We start from the raw sequence: 18,054 nt of genomic DNA, 5'->3' as shown, positions 1-18,054 counted from the left end.
GTGATGTTCTGGGGTGCCGTTTCTTTTCACAGCAGGACCCCTTTGGTTGTCATCTGCGGCACCCTTAAATCTTAGCGGTACGTCGACGGCATTCCACGCTCCGTTTTGACCTTTTCTTTTCCGTCGTGGCAAATCACCTTGGCTCCCGAATCCAGGTCAGCGCCTCAAAACGCAGAGGTACGCTGCTCGGTAGAGAATTTGGCAAAACTTGTTGTTCTTTATTTTCAAATAAAATAAAGTGCATTACAACAAAAGACGGAATTCTGACATTGCATATTTTTCCTTTAATTGTAAATGTTCATCATTTGACAGTGCATGAAAGCATGAGTATTTCAATGTTTAGTTGTACAGGGAATTCGTGGCCTAAGTTATAATAGTTTATAATAGCATAACTAGACTTTGGACGAGAGAGGAGGGAGGAGGGGGGGGGGGCGGTGCAGGGCAAAGTCGGCTCGGATCCCTTCAAGCAGCTCGCTGAAAAACTCTTTTAGAAACGAGCAAACTATAGAATGCGTTGTCATTGTCATCACATACCTCTTACGCTATTCAAAAACCGCCCTCCCCCCCTCCTCCCCCCTTCGTTCCGTACTGGAACCAGTTTTAATAACTGAGTACTGCCTTTTGAGCTTATGCGCTTTTTGGGCGACAATGGCAAATCCAAGTGTATTTTTATGCACTGGTTTTAGGTTGATGTTATTTGTAAGGATCTTACTGCACCGCTGCCTTGTGAAATGCTGAAACATTGCAAACCCAAAGTTCTTCCTGTCTCCAAATGGCGACTCTAGTCTTAACATTAAACTGCTATAGAAATGTAAGTAGGCGATTTTAGTTGTGCGTATGTATTTTTAATTTATCTTAACGCAAGTGGACGACAAAAATTGTTTTCCTCCCCTTTTTTGTTACAAAATTATCTACAATTAGAAACCACCAGGACAGAAAACTGCTAAAAACAGTAAACAATAGAGTTTGCGTTAAATTCAACTGCAAATAAGAACTGAACTGATTAACAGAAAAACAACTAGAGTCAAGTAAGATAACAATGTACAATTGTTAGTCTTGACTAAAGGTGGGATAGGCTACAGCTAATTTAGGCGTATCGATGGCCTTTTTGATTGTCGATAGTGCGTATTCTTCTTTCGTCGTATGACTGAACATCAAAATACAAGGGACATCAAAAAGTTTCTGTAACGAGGGCGTACAGCCCACAATTGGTATACCACTGATGCAAAATTGCCGTGGGCACTGAGGAAATCATTCCACTGAAGCACAAAGTTAAAGATACCCTTTTGGTAAAACAGCGTGCCTTGCTGCGTGAAAAAGTGTGTAACTGCCTGCTGCATATCCTCGTCCGACAGGAACCGTCGACCCTTCAACGGCTCATTAAAGAACCGCAGGCGCGATCATCGTGTTATTGGCACAATGTCTGTCTTACTACACTTGTATGGGGACATACGTTATCATCGAGCAGCATCACTCCTTGTCGCACCAATCCACAACGCTGGTTTTGGACAGACAGGCTTCCGCGTACAAATTCTTCATTCTCCGATGGATGTTAGCGGTGTTTGTCCTTCCGCAGCCAATAAAAGAGTAACAGCTAACAGCACGTTGGTCCCGTTTGGACGCATTTGGTAATAACGTCGCCATAATTCATGTTTCCACATTTACTCCATGCACGCCGGAAAGACACGAATGCCACGCTAATCCCTTGCCAACATGTCGGAATTTCCACATCTGTTTCGGAGTCGCGCTACGTTGCATATAAGCCACAGTAACGCCCTCAAAAGCAAAATTTGATCGTCACTTGCCTCTTTCAATTTGAGTACCCGGCAACTGGGTAATATAATTTATTGTAGGCGGTAGGGGAGTCTGAACCCCCACCCTCCCCCTACCCCTTTGACTACGCCCTTCTTAGCTCCCCTTGCATAGAGCCCTTTAAATGACAAGCAAACAACAACCACGCGGTACATTTAGTCCTTTATCAAGTTTGTCACCAACTATCAATCACGGTTTGGAAACAATAATAACATTCATAAACGTACGAAGTTCTCTGACAGTTGCAGAGAGCTGGCGCAGCAATTTAGCGCGCCTACCTCAACCAGTCACGTAACGCGATTTCGTAAATGTCTCTATGGCTATGCTTCAGTGTTGGCGCAGCTCTATAGGAGGTTCTTGTGTCGCCGTTAGCACTTCGCAGTCTTCAGGGACCTTCTTACTCCAGCTCGATTATAGAAGGAGAAATGAATTCACTATCCCTTACTCAGACTTAGTAGCCACAGAAATGAGAGGGGTATTTAGACCTGAAAATCTTTGATCGTGTACTAACATCTAATAGATAAAATTAATTTTGAACAAAAAATTAAATCATATTTACTTGATGAACCTTGCCATTTCTGAATATAATGTACAGAGACGAGCATAATTTAAGAACGAAGCTAAGAATTATATTAGGCGTCGCTAAGTAGAAACAGCTGTATGAAACTTAGACGATACATTGAAAGAGCTACTACAGCATAGTACACAAGGTAACTGAAAGGAATACGTAATGAGACGAAGAGAAACGACATCTTTATTCAGAGGCAATAATTGCACAGAAGTCGTGCTTTATGATGGTTCCCTATAACATTACAAAAGGTGGGGCATGGTTCTTAATAGGATGTGGCCACCTCGGACGACGGTGCGTTCCCTGCAGCGTGCTCCCGCGTTTGCCATAAGGTTGGTAAGCAGTTCTTACGGTAGGGCGTTCCATTCGTCCACCAGCGCGGTTGACAACTGCTAGATGGTCGTTGGTGCATTTGGACGTGCTGCATTACATGTCCCCAGCGCATCTCACACATGCTCGATGGATTTAAGTCTGGGAAACGGGCGGAGCAGTCCATTAACCGAATATCCTCTCGTTCCAAGAGCTCCTCCACTTGCGCTGTTCTATACAGTCACGCCTTGTCATCCACAAGAATAGAGTCATGGCCAAATGCAACCCTGAAAAGAAGTACCTGGGAAGGAGTACAGTGTCACAATAGCGTTGACTTTTGACTGTACCGTGTTCAAAGATTTGGACGTCAGAATGTCCTTGCAACATTAAGCCACCACACGCCATAACACCTAGACGACTAAAACAAACATGACCGACAATGTTCCTGAGTGCATTAATGCCTTCATGTGGTGAGAGGTGAGAGTACATAATGGACCTACGAAAGCGAACACGATCGTTTTGGTGTTCCATGTGCTACGGCGTGGGGAGGCTTGATGTTGGATGGGCGTACTGACCTCCAGATCTTCTATGAACACGTTACACTCAGCAGCCAACGTTATTGTAACACTTGCTACTTTTCAGGCTGCATTCGGGACCTGACTTCCTTTTTATGAATGATAGTGCGTGCGACCGCATTCAACAGCGCAGGTGAAGACGCTCTTGGAACGAGAGGATGTTCGAAAAATGGACTTGTCTGCCTGTTCCTCCGACTAGAATCCCATCAGGCAGGTATGCGATGCGTTAGGGAGACATACCGCAGCTCAAAAGCACGCATCAACGACCATCTGACAGTATTCAACTGCACTAGTGGAGGAACGGAACACCCTACCACAACAACTCCTTACCATCCAGTATCGGAGCTCGTCACAGAGCATGAATTTCCTTTCGAAGTGACCACACGCTGTATTAAAAATCATTTCCTGCCTTTTTCAATGTCCTGGGGACTATTCTGAAACTCTGGGACTTCAGTATAATTATTGTCTTTGAGTAAAAGTGTTATTTCTGTTCGTCTCATTGGTATTTCTTTCAGCTACTTTGTGTACTGTACTGTAGCAGTTCTTTCTACGTACGGCTCAAGTTTCATCGAGCTGTGTTACTTAGCAGCGACACATTATGCAAAAGTTATTCTCGTTCTTAAGTTTTGCCCACCAGCACTGCGGTTCCATATCACAACGAGAGATCGCTGGGACTGAGAATATTTTCTCTGCCTCGTGATGGCTGGGTGTTGTGTGATGTCCTTAGGTTAGTTAGGTTTAAGTAGTTCTCAGTTCTAGGGGACTGATGACCATAGATGTTAAGTCCCATAGTGCTCAGAGCCATTTGAACCATTTTGACTGAGAATAAATAAACCACTGAACTAAACTGTCGAGGATTCAGAAGTGTAATACCTCAGTTTCACAGGTGGAATACATTGTACACACGAAAGTACAAACTGTGGAGTGAGTTATTTAATAGCTAGGGATTTAGAGGCATTGCGTGTGTCACATAAACATGTGCAGACTTACGCGTTGTCGGAGTTCCCGCGCTTATCGATGACGATGACGGCGGGGCTGACGTCCTTCTCGATGACGACCTTGAAGTGGCCGTCGTCCATGTTGAGCATGTGCAGCCACAGGTGGAGGCGGCAGCGCTGCATGGTGCTGGGCGTGCGCGGGCTTCGAACCAGGTACTCCAGCGGCGGGCCCCCGCGGCTCTGCACCAGCAGGTAGTGTCCTGCGCACAGAGTCCACGTCAGTATCTGAAGGCTGCAGACACTCATTCGCAATATACTCGGCTGTCTTTAGACACTATATATTTGTAACATTATACCCATGTATCGTTACTTATGATCACATTTACGCAATGATTTCGTCCCTTTAGGAAAGAAGGTCAGAAGTTCTGCCTCAGTTCACTTCTCGCACCACTGAAAAGACGAACGACACAGGCATTAATGTCAGTGGCGCTAAGAAACAGCTGAAACTGCAAAAAATTAAATATTACTTCAGATCATCGTTGTGGGCCCTGTCAGATTCTATACTTAAGAAATTTACTTTTTCTGCGGATTACGAAAATAGTTTGTTTCGTTATTTTTGAGGCAATTACAGAACGAGTTATAATTTTTTAAATGAAATGCTTTTTCTATCATATGGCTGATGTATTTAAACCAACCGTGCACAAATCAGTTTAAATCAAATTTCCGTCAGTTCCATTACGCAGCTAGAATCGTTCAGAGTTCTGGGGGTGGATGCAACATTCTGCAAATAGTCAGTTGTGTTCAGATTGATGCTCTGATGGCGAAATGTTCATTTAAATGAGGTTTTCAAATGAGTGCCCGTTTCCCTGAATGTACAAATGGATGCGCCTTCCAAACGGCCTGTGGACGATATGTAAAAGTGGATATGCACATCCGAAGGAACTTTGCATCGTACTTCTGAAACAATACAAACACTGGAATATCGTATTTATCCGCTGACACCGGCAAGCCACTTTCTATTATAATGTGTTCCCTGTGAGGGAATATGCATATGTATGTACGAGTGCAAGTTGTAGACGGGTGGTTGACGATGTATCAAAATTTTATCTGGCCGTGAGTTGTGCTCGGATAGCCTAATGGTAAGGCGACCGCTCGCGATAAGCGGGAAATCTCAGTCCGAGTCCAGGTATGGCACAAATTTTCGTCATTCGATTATACTGCTGATGGTTGTCCATATTCGCAACTGCGAATACATTTAAGATGTAAAGCTGCTGATGTAACGGAGCGACAAACTTCCTCGACGCGCTGTTTGAATTCATATTTGGTTAGATTTTAGAATATATCCTTACACTGACCTATACAATGCAGGTGGAAATGTAGAAACACGCGAGGTTTGGTCTGACACGGAACTTGACGTGGAAAAACATCTCATACACATCAAACGACTATGTTTACGTCTACATTATCACCCCAAAAGCCACTTGACGATGTGTGGTAGAGGGTAATTCTGTTGTCACTAACTTAACCCTCTCTTCCATGTTCCATTTGCGAATGGTGCGTGGGAAGATTGACTGTCAGTAAGTATGTGTATTAGCTCTAATTTCTCGAATTTTCTGGTTTCGCGAGACGCATGTGGGAGGAAGTAATATGTTGTTCGATTCTTCCCAGAATGTACTTGTAACACCGAAAATCCACGATGCATGGCACCTGCTACCGACGTATAATTTGTTTTTTGAATTGTATGTAAATATTTGTAATTTAAATGTTTTCGTTTAATAAGTAAGGACATTGATTCACTGTATATGTACATTTAGGTGAAAGTCTATTGACCTTTCATTGTATTTATCTGTGTTCTACGGTGAAACGGACAAGCTCTGGGAAAAAGCCAAAGGAATTGTTATTTGCATCGACTAGAAACGATAATAGCAGTGCTTGTACGTTGTAAAATCTTTGGGTAGGGGCTTGTTGCGCAGAGCGGTGTGGTGTTAACGCTCTCGCAGTAGAGTGTACCATTTCGGCGGCATCATGTACGCGCGCCGGCCAGATGACTAGTAGCAGGAGGAAGGACAGTGGATGGGCGGAAGAGGCTGTATTAATTGCAATTGCCCGTTCCTGTAATTAGCCGTGGCCCCACAAGATGCTACTGACTTCAACAACAGCAGTTCCAGCAACACAGATTCGTCGTCGGATCCGAGTTTCGTCGCACTGAAGTAAAACTGTTCATTGGTAGAAAGAATTAACGGCTAACCCAGCAGCACAACTGAACGTGATTTGATTAATGAACTTTATTTAAATAATAATCAGTTAAATTCAGGGCGATTGTGTCCTCATTGTCCCCAGACATTGTTACCAAGCATGGTCCTTGTTCCCTTTTTTCCTTATATGCTAACTGAAGTTTGAGAATCTATCACTGGAAAAAATCCAAATCTATAGAAAATGCACAAATTAAGAGTGCAGAAGTTCTATTTATTTTACATACAACTTGGAGCATATGGCTATTTAGTTTGGTACGTATTCTATTATTTGTTTCTGTTCAAGTCAGTAAAAAAGGCTCAGCTGTTCAGACAATAATATGAAATCCAATTTGAAAATTAAGTAGCTGCAAAGTAAAAAGTGCTTGCCTTTCTCTAAATTTCTTTGATGACGTTATGTTGAGGTCTCTGAAAGTCATTGTTCACGTAACGAAGTTCAATACTAACGTACAGTTTAAGTGGATATTTTCAAATCATTACTCGATTGCCTTTTTCAAAATTTGGCTGGCTCTGAGCACTATGGAACTTAACATCTATGGTCATCAGTCCCCTAGAACTTAGAACTACTTAAACCTAACTAACCTAAGGACACCACACAACACCCAGTCATCACGAGGCAGAGAAAATCCCTGACCTCGCCGGGGTTTTCAAAATTTAATGACAAACTTAACGTAAAAGTGACTTCTCAGTTTTCTTTATCATTACATACTCACTTAAAATTAGTGTAAAAAAAAGTGACAACCTTCAGTTGCCACGTCAGTGTTTAATAATAAATGTTTTTCTTTCCCATCATCTTGTACAGGATTTTGGATGTAAATCGCCCTAGTGGGCTGGCGACCGTAATTATTTCCTTTTCGTTCATTAGCGTAACTTTTGGATTCATGATCATTGGTACCCCTTTTCTGTCCAGTGTTGTTCGTGAGTGAATGCACAAATTAACTTTCATTTTTCCAAATTGTAGCCCTGTTCGGTTTAATTACTTTTTTATTTTTAGTAGACTTTTCTATCAGAAAGATCGGTTGTACAGTTTCCCCCTACTTATCGGTATTACTTCTTCGCGAAAGGTGGCCCTATCCAATTAGAAAAATTCCATTAGGTATACACGCGATCCACGGTCATATTTTATATCGCAAGCAGACTAGGCCGATTAGTAAGGGGGAGGTTACATACTCCCTCGAAATTTCGATAGTAAACATCTCCACGATGCGCAACGCCTCTCTTGTAGCGTCTGCCTCTGGAGCTTGTTGATCATCGCTGTAACGTGGACCAAACAATCCAGTGACAAAACATATTGTCTTCGTTGGATCGTCTCAATCTCTTCTATCAGTCCTCTTTGTAGATTCCCAATATAACACCAGTAAATTTCTTTTTATGAAGATATCTATAGAGTCATGTTTATGTCACGAAATCAACAGCCCCAGATGACTTAAAATAGTACATTGAGGAAGCTTTTCACTACGTGATACTAGTAACTTTACATCTGACATCATGTTGGATTGTTGCTAATTTTGTATAGACATATAGTTTTGCCTGATGAATCATGTTTTCTGCTTCTAGGAGGGATACACTCAATGTGTTCAGTATGAAACTTTGGAAAGCAATACCTCTGCCGCTACTGTTGGAGGAAAGCAAGGAATGGCAAGAGCATTACAGTTCGGCTAGCTAAATAGCCTTTTCTTCGTCAGTCTTTCGTCTAGTTTCATGCGGCCGCAACTAATTCCTTTCCTGCACCGACCAGAGCAGCAGTTGCAGACTGTCCTCAGTTACTTGTAGGGTGTATCCCACTCCCTGTCTCGCCGTGCAGTTTTTACCCTCTGCAGATCTCTCTTAATACCGTGGAAATTATTTCCAGATGTCCTAACACACGTCCTCCCATCATCTGGTCCTTTCTTCTTATCGGAGTTTTCCATGTGCTCTTTCTCATGCCTTTTCTGTAGAGACCCATCGCATTTCTTGTCTTTTCCGTCTACTTAATAATTTTCAGCATCCTTCTGTAGTGCCACATCTCAAACGCCTCGATTTATTGCCCCAGATGTATAGTCTCGGAAATGTATTCCTCAAATTAATGCCGATATTTGATGCTAGCAGACTTCTCTTGGCCAGGAATGTCCTCTTTTCCTGTGATAATCTGCTTTTTAAGTCTTTACTGCCTCGTACATCGCATGTTATTTTGTCTTCAAGATACCAGTATTCTTTAAATTCGTCTACTTCGTGGTCCGGCTGGTCCCGGCGGAGGTTCGAGTCTTCCCTCGGGCATGGGTGTGTGTGTTTGTCCTTAGGATAATTTAGGTTAAGTAGTGTGTAAGCTTAGGGAATAATGACCTTAGCAGTTAAGTCCCATAAGATTTCACATACATTTGAACATTTTTGAACTTCGTGGTCACCAATTTCGATGTCATGCCTTCCCCTAATCCTATTTATAGTACTCCTCATTTCTTTCGCCTTTCTTCGGTTTACTCTCAACCTATATTTTATGCATATTAGACTGTACATTTCATTCAACAGGTTCTGCAAATCTTCTTCACTTCCACTGGAGATAGCAATATCTTCAGCAAATACTATAATGGTGTGGCACAGGGAATGTTGTGAGTGGTAAGTGGATTGGGGGGGGGGGGGTGTTCGTACAATTTCTTTAGTAAATGTAATTCAGATTATTAATATGTATGAACAATCCAGAGTCCGCAGCTCGTGGTCCTGCGGTAGCGTTCTCGCTTCCCGCGCCCGGGTTCCCGGGTTCGATTCCCGGCGGGGTCAGGGATTTTCTCTGCCTCGTGATGACTGGGTGTTGTGTGATGTCCTTAGGTTAGTTAGGTTTAAGTAGTTCTAAGTTCTAGGGGACTGATGACCATAGCTGTTAAGTCCCATAGTGCTCAGAGCCATTTGAACCATTTTTTTGAACAATCCAGAGCACGTGCAGAATAAACAAAGACCAAAGAACTCGGCACTCAGAATAACAAAATCCGACTTATGAACCAATACAATTTTGATAATTTGCCCCAATAGAATCAAACAGCTTTATAATAAGGGAATACAAATGAATATACAATGTAATAACGCATTCATACCTAAAGCGCAACAGACAGAATATCAGTATACAAGACCCTCTAACTTCATTCAGGCTACAACACAAAGTCATGAGTTAAGATACACAGATCACACAACACGTAGTGAAAGAAACGAGACACCTAAAAACAGATCTCACCTCAAAATCCAATACCAAATATGCCCAACGAAAGCCAACACTCTATTTAATACTAAACAGAAAAACAAGAGACAGAGTTCACAATGGACCCAACAGCGCTCAGAAAATCAGAACGGTAAAGCAATGAAATCCAGAAGCAATGACAATTTAATTTTCACTTGGCACACTTCCTTCAGTGAATACACTTGCCCCATCATCAGCCTCCTTGCGTTACACCGCATAGTTAAAAGGCAAGTCAAGTAGGCCACACTTGCCTCACTCGTATGCACTACAGCCAGAATTATCACAACAAACACACACTCTTCTGAGTCGTACCCGAAAACACGCCGCAGCAACCGGCTCTTCACTGCTGGATGTGCTACATTTGTTTGGATTCGCGAAGCCTAGCACGGTCCGCTGCTCCAGCCAGAACGTTGCCCGTGTTGACAGCAGACGCCTGCCAATATCGGCCGGTCGTCCACCAGACTGCCTCGCTGCCCCGCACACGTTCCTGCTTCGTCTCTCCAGGAGAGGTTCATTGCCCCCTCCTCCCACAAGCTCCCAGAAGAGTTCCGTTCGCCAGCCGATTCCTCTCTCAGCCACCGTTCCACCGCATCTGCCTGCCGCCTACTGGCGGTGGTGTTCCAAGCACTTGCTGTGCTCCACACGCGACCTCTCGCGTTTTACGTCGCTTAATCAATTCGAACACCCACCGCCAGCGGCAGAAAAGACGAATGCGCCACAATTCACGACACAACTGATATCCCTTCACTCTTGATTTTAATCCCCCTGCTGATCCTTTCTTTTATTTCCATCATTGCTACTTCATTGTCCTATTGGCTCAGAAGAGCAAGGGGTAGAAATTAGTAAATTTTCATTGAAGCGCATTCAAATGACCACAGGCAAACTGAAGGCAATCCCGAGACAGGGGCATAATCAGGAAGCAAGCCACTACGTCGCAGGTGTGTCAGGTCGTCGACACGTTACGACACTGCCTGTCAAGTGAGGATTCACATTCAGCAGAAAGGAGACTACAACAGAAAACCAAACGAAATGAGACAAGCGTACTCATTAGCCTGTAAGACGTCTTGCAAGAAACTCTATCTCTTTCACAAGAGTACATAGTGAGGAACTGACACAGAAGTTAACAATCTGTTAACTGAATATAGCAGAATAAGAGTGATTTCAGGTGCGCCGCAGAGGAATGTCGTAGGACCGTTGCTATTCACAATATATATAAATGACCTTGTGGATAACATCGGAAGTTCACTGAGGCTATTTGCGGATGATGCTGTAGTATATCGAGAGATTGTAACAATGGAAAATTGTACTGAAATGCAGGAGGATCTGCAACGAATTGACGCATGGTGCAGGGAATGGCAATGGAATCTCAATGTAGACAAGTGTAATGTGCTGCGAATACATAGAAAGAAAGATCCTTTATCATTTAGCTACAATATAGCAGGTCAGCAACTGGAAGCAGTTAATTCTATAAATTTTGTGGGAGTAGGCATTAAGAGTGCTTTAAAATGGAATGACCATATAAAATTAATCGTCGGTAAAGCAGATGCCAGACTGAGATTCATTGGAAGAATCCTAAGGAAATGCAACCCGAAAACAAAGGAAGTAGGTTACAGTACACTTCTTCGCCCACTGCTTGAATACTGCTCACCGGTGTGGGATCCGTACCAGATAGGGTTGATAGAGATAGAGAAGATCCAACGGAGAGCAGCGCGCTTAGTTACAGGATCATTTAGTAATCGCGAAAGCGTTACGGAGATGATACATAAATTCCAGTGGAAGACTCTGCAAGAGAGACGCTCAGTAGCTCGGTACGGGCTTTTGTCGAAGTTTCGAGAACGTACCTTCACCGAGGAATCAAGCAGTATATTGCTCCCTCCTACGTATATCTCGCAAAGAAACCGTGAGGATAAAATCAGAGAGATTAGAGCCTACACAGAGGCATACCGACAATCTTTCTTTCCACGAACAATACGGGACTGGAATAGAAGGGAGAACCGATAGAGGTACTCAAAGTACCCTCCGCCACACACCGTCAGGTGGCTTGCGGAGTATGGATGTAGATGTAGATGTAGATGTAGAAGGACACATACGCGCATTACGAACTGAGTCGTGCCTCATAGCCTCACACTAGCTCCCTCTATATATCCCAGCTCTCCAGTTCTCTTTAGGAGTTGATCATTGGTATCAAAGGTATTCAAAGTAATAGCACTCCATTCCACAATTATGATACTTAATCAATCTATGTGTTATGCTCCATCACAGTCTATGAACTAGCCAAAGATGTACTTGGAATCATGGCAGTCACCTGATGAACTTCATGCTGCTCGCCGCGTATCACCTACTGATGGAGGAATTGACTGTCCTCTGACAACGCATCATGGGGTGCTGAACTTCAACACAGAAGTCAGCAACAGAGTTTCTTGGAGTCCACATTCCTGTTCAACATTCAGACTTCTCCAGGTGCTGAAACCTACCAGATAGCAAGGAGGATATCGACTATCGACACCATGTACATCGCGGATGGTTCATCAAGGGTCATTGCAGAATTCGGAGTGAGACCGAGGACACGCCAGCAGCCAGCCCAAGACCACTTCGCATTGGGCAATGGCGACACCCGCTAGCTGGAAATCCGCTACAGCACAGCCGTAGCTAAACCTCGCCTTCATGTGTATCTGCGGAGCTGGACAGACAACGGAATGAGCGACAACTAAGGCTGGCACAGAAGAACGACGCCTTGTAAATTTTGAGAATAAATGAATAAACTCTACTAATATTTTACTAGCGTTGATGATGCTTCGTAGGTCCCCAGTAGCTATCCTGACTTCACAGAGAGATGTTCCCGTTCGGATCTTTGTAGATGAATAGACTGAAATGTACTTCGTTCTTGATCTTCTGTCCTTATTCTTTCCCCTCGGTTCTTGTACAAATCGTAGGCCTATATTGCGTCTCTTTTTCTAAAGCTTACTCCTTTTTTTCTCAGAATTTCGAATGTCTTGCACCACCTTAAACTATTGAACGCTTTGTTTAGGTAGATAAATCCTGTGAATGTGTCTTGCTTCTATTATCAATCGCAACTTTAGAACTGCCTTTTTGATGCTTTTACCTTTCCGAAAGTCAAAAAGATCGTCTCTTGATCTTGTTCTCCATTCTTCTCTATATTATTCTGTCATCGACTTTGATGGCTGAGCTGTTGGGCTGACTGTGCGATGGTTCTCGCATATATTTATCCTTGCTAGCTTCAAAATTGTATGGATGATATTCTCCAAAAGTCTGATGATATTTCTTCAGTCATATAGACTCTGCACACGAGCTGGTATAGTCGTTGGCACTTCCCCCAATAACTTCATTAACTCCGCCTTGTTTGATTGCAAGTCTCCTAAAGCTCGGTTTGACTCTAATAACGGATCCCCTATGCTTTCCGTATCGTTCTGCTTTCTACAGCCAACTGATCATGTTGAAAATAAGTAAAATTGCAGCCTTCTGAATGGCAGGATGGTCCTTGCGGAAAACTGCGACACATTCTGGACGTGCTCCCTCAGGTTTTGCAACGATACTGGTATCAGTTATCACGTGAGCATTCTCATACCCGTAGACGAGGTTCTGGACGTCCACGTAGCACAGACGCCCGCCAGAATCGTCGCATTGTAAGGGCAGCTGTGGTAAATCGGACAGCTGCCATAGCACAAATAAGAGAACTTTTGAGCCCGGACGTGTCAGTACGAGCTGTTGTGAACCGGTCATTAGCAGTGGCACTACGGACACTCAAACCTCTAGCCCGGTCTTTTACTAACGCCACAGCAACGACGTGCACGGTTCGACTGGTGCCGTCAGAGGTCACTTGGAAGATGGAATGGCGTGCCGTGGTCTTCAGCGATGAAAGCAGGTACTGCCTGCACGAAGGTATGTTCGTTTGCGCTTACGACGTAGACCTGGCGAGCACTGTCTCGTAGAGTGCATTCTTCCAAAACACACTGGTCCCATCCCAGCCTTTATAGTCTGTGGTGCTATAAGCTACCACTCTCGTTTACATTTGGTGTTTCTGGAGGGGACGCTAACCAGCGCGCGGTACGTGCAGAATGTTGTTAGAGCTGTTCTTTTGCCGTTCTTGCAACAGGTAGGTGATGTGTCGTTCCAGACGTGAACAAATATAGCATAACGTATCCCAGGGCAGTATTCGCCATCTGTGCCATCAGCTTGATGCTAGAGTCAGCACCTGCACTGCAGCCCGTGGAGACTACACCACATACTTAGGCTCTGAGCACTATGGGACCTAATACCTGAGGTCATCAGTCCCCTAGAACTTAGAACTACTTAAACCTAACTAACCTAAGCACGTCACACATATCCATGCCCAAGGCAGGATTCTAACCTGCGACTGTAGTGGTCGCGCGGTTCCAGACTGGAGCGCCTAGAACCGCTCGGCCACCCCGGACGGCACCACGTACTTACGTGGGTGTTATATGGTACCTCAGACCCTCTTGCGGTATTGATCTGCAAATGTATTCCATATGCACTGTTGTAACATTGAACCTTGAGTGAATTGCAAACCTCTCTGATTTTTCCCCGGCAGTGTACATTAAATGCTACATTTTTCTCTTTCTTATGAATTTGTTATTGCACGATCTTAACTGAGCAGGGTTTCATAAACAACGTTTTTGGTCCTGCCTCCTTTTGCAAGGGCGTAAAGATTTTTTGGGTTGGGCACATGTGAGCATGCCACATAGTTGCCCATGAGAAAAACGCGGATTTTGTAAAGGCACACAGGCAACTTGCAGTGTTTGCCGTTGGTCTTCGTTTATAGTCATTCCAAAAGCAATTTTTAGTGGATATTGCGATGTTTTAAACTGTGAAGGCAAGATGTCTCCCTCTTTGTCCTACAACATTTGAATGATGCCACCGTTGTGAGTCTTCAAGCGTCTCAGAAGTAATAAGAGATAGTTGACGCTCAACGTCTAAAATGCGACGGGCTTTCGGGTGTTCTAAAGTCTCTCTAGCTCTTAACGCCGTATGACGTTCCGGAGAATGTGACATTGCACCGAGGTTTGTTGGTTTCGATTAACTTTCTTAGCTCTAGCTCTCTTACAACTAAATCAGATTTATGTTTGCGAGTCATTTCCTAAAACAAATGCTATTAACTGTATACTTAATGTATTAAGTTCTGTAAGTAAAAGTCCAGTTACGGGTCGCTCTCGTGTTCTTTTTGTGTGGCTGTCTCACCGTCCCGCGTCCAATATCTACATTTCACATAGAAAGCCAAGACACCATAACCACACTTTAACTTGAATAATGCTTCTTAAGGCTTTTCCGACATAAAGTTTTAAATACAGTTCTTGGGCTTATCTCGGATTTTTATTGTTACTCCACAATATTTCGTCGTAAAAACTGTCCAGCTTCGCCGCTGGTGTAGAAATTTTTTTTGATACATCAGAAACTCGCGCAAGAGTAAACATTGCAAATGCACTGTCGAGGAATAATCTTCGAGCCGATGATCTGGTACGAAAAAACGTGTTCCATTTCCTACTTCACCCGCTTAGGGGTCTTTTTTGTACTTTCTAAAGTGGCTTTCGTTCTTCCTTGAGGTTCAAGCTATCTCCATACCAAATTTCATCAAATTCGGTTCTGCGGTTTAATCGCGGAAACGTAGCAATTATAATACACTGAATTGACAAAACTCATGGGATAGCAACATGCACGTGTACTGATGGCGGTAATATTGCGTATACACGGTATAGAAGGGCAGTGCATTGGCGCAGCTGTCATCTGTACTCAGGTGATTCACGAAAAACGGTTTCCGACATGGCTATGGCCGCACGACGGGAACTGACAGACTTTGAACACGAAATGGTGGTTGGAGCTAGGCGCATGAGACGTTCCATTTCGAAAATCGTTAGGGAATTCAATATTCCGAAATCCACAGTGTCAAGAATGTGCTGAGACTGCTAAATTTCAGGTATTACCTTTCACCACGGACAACGACCGAGAGCAGCGGAGTTTGCGTAGAATAGTCAGTGCTAACAGACGAGCAACACGCATGAAGTAACCGCAGAAGTCAGTGTGGAACATACAACGAACGTATCTGTTAGGACAGTGCGGCGGAATTTAGCATTGATGGGCTATTGCGGCAAACGACCGACGCAAGTGCCTTTGCTAACAGCACGACATGGTGTGCAACGGGTCTCATGGGCTCGTGACCATGTCGGTTCGACACTAGACGACTGGAAAACCGTGGCCTGGTCATATGAGCCCCCGTTTCAGTTGGTAAGAGTTGATGCCTGCGGTTCGAGTTTGCTGCAGACCCCACAAAGCTATTGGACCCAAATGGTCACCAAGGCACTGTGCAAGCTGGTGGTGGCTACATAGTGGTGTGGGCTGTATTGACATAGAGTGGACTGGATCGCTCTGATTCAACTGAAGCGGTCATTGGCTATAAATGTTTATGTTCGCCTACTTGGAGACCACTTGCAGCCATTCATGGACTTCATGTCCCCCAGCACCGATGGCATTTTTTATGGAAGGCAATGCGTCATGTCATTGGGCCACAATTGTTAGCGACTGGTTTGATGAACATCCTGGACAGTTCGAGCGAATGGTTTGGCCACCCAGATTGCCTGACATGAATCCCATCGAAGATTTATGGGACATAATCGAGAGGTGTACAAAATCATGCACCGGCAACAGTTTCGCAGTTGTGGACGGCTATAGAGAGAGCATGGCTCAATACGTCTGCACGGGACTTCCAACAAAATGTTGAATCCATGCCACGTCGAGTTGTTGCTCTATGCCGGGCAAAAAGAGGTCCGACAAGATATTAGGAAGTACCCCATGTTTTTCTCATCTCAGTGTATGTAAACCTGCCTATATTTGTTGAAGACTGGTTTCACATTTTTACACATACTCGTATACCCTTAAGAGATGATCAGAGATAATTCAGATGACAACGAGGAAAGCGATATTGTGAGAGACAGTAGCTGGTAAACGCTTCGAGAAAAAGACGACATTTGTAGCAGAGGGTGGGCGCTACGACAACGCTTGTCATCTGGCGCAAAGTGGGCCGCGGCCCAGGGCAGAGCGCCAGCAGTCGGCCGGTGGCCCCAGTTCCTCAAACTCTGCTCTAAATACACGACATCTCTACCGGCTGCGTTCGAAGGTGGCCTTCACAACATCGTCCGACGACGCTACTTAGCACGAATAACAATAACACTGATACTGCAGCACTCTCGAAGAATACGAAGCGACTATTAACAGGGGTGGCCGGGCGGTTCTAGGCGCTACAGTCTGGAGCCGCGCGACCGCTACGGTCGCAGGTTCGAATCCTGCCTCGGGCATGGGTGTGTGTGATGTCCTTAGGTTAGTTAGGTTTAAGTAGTTCTAAGTTCTAGGGGACTGATGACCTCAGTAGTTAAGTCCCATAGTGCTCAGAGCCATTTGAACCATTTGACTATTAACAAATATAACAAATTGTGCCGAATTTTTCTTGATGCGTTTTAGTAGGGCATAAAGGCAACAAGAAATCAAACGCCGGCACGCCAGTCGGAAACGATAGAGCAGAGAGAGCTCTGACAAGACGTCAGCCAATAGCACGCTGACCGACCCCTCTCCAGGACGACAACGCGACAGCCGCGGCCTCTATGCGAAGAGGACATAAGCGCCGCGCCGACTGGACGCGGCCCAGTCGAAGAGAAGCTTCAAGTGTAGCGACCTGAACAGAAACGTCAATGTATTACTTCGCTTGTATTAGGATTGTTTATACTGAGGAACCTTGCTTATTTTGCATGTCGCCCTTCGCTTGTGACACTTCTGTGTAAAACAAAGTTAAATTTTGTAATTGCTCATTTAGTAATAAAACTCATTAATACAATTTGTTTGAATGTTGTCTAGCGAACCGAGAAAGCAGGTTGCCTAGACAAACCATATTCGACGACTAGGCAGGATTTAACAGTTTGGCAAGGATATATATTGCTCGAGAACGAGCCAGGTATTTAAGTGGTTTTTATTTGTGTGTGTAAAAAGCATCATAAAACGTATACTGGAATTAAAAATTTTGGAAATTTTTGGTAAGGTCTTATGGGACCAAATTGCTGAAGTCATCGGTCCCTAAGCTTATACACTACGTAATCTAACTTAAGCTAACTTATGCTAAGGACGACACACACACCCATGCCCGAGGGAGGACTCGATCCTTTGACGGGGGAAATACTCGAATACAACAAACACTTAACATAAAATGAAACTATAAGTGCACTGTAAAGAAAGCAGAAACGTATTACATACGTAATACATAGACGTAATGAAACATACACTACTAGCCATTAAAATTACCACACCACGAAGATGACGTGCTACAGACGCGAAATTTAACCGACAGGAAGAAGATGCTGTGATATGCACACAGATC

General features: G+C 44.1%; 1 protein-coding gene across 3 annotated transcripts in view; it reads right to left on the bottom strand.

Annotated features, from left to right (window-relative positions):
- LOC126258990 (leukocyte tyrosine kinase receptor-like) overlaps positions 1–18,054 on the bottom strand; it is a 717,375-nt gene that overhangs the window by 410,207 nt on the left and 289,114 nt on the right. For all 3 annotated transcript variants that reach the window (XM_049955685.1, XM_049955687.1, XM_049955688.1), the window contains exon 2: positions 4,255–4,462. In XM_049955685.1, coding sequence (XP_049811642.1) covers positions 4,255–4,385 — 131 coding nt within the window. In that variant the 5' untranslated portion in view covers positions 4,386–4,462. The remainder of the gene's footprint in view (positions 1–4,254; positions 4,463–18,054) is intronic.

Source organism: Schistocerca nitens, chromosome 1, assembly GCF_023898315.1.
Source record: "Schistocerca nitens isolate TAMUIC-IGC-003100 chromosome 1, iqSchNite1.1, whole genome shotgun sequence".
Lineage (NCBI taxonomy): Eukaryota > Metazoa > Arthropoda > Insecta > Orthoptera > Acrididae > Schistocerca > Schistocerca nitens.
Note: the sequence above shows the minus strand (reverse complement) of the source record. Positions and strands in the feature narration are given on the sequence as shown.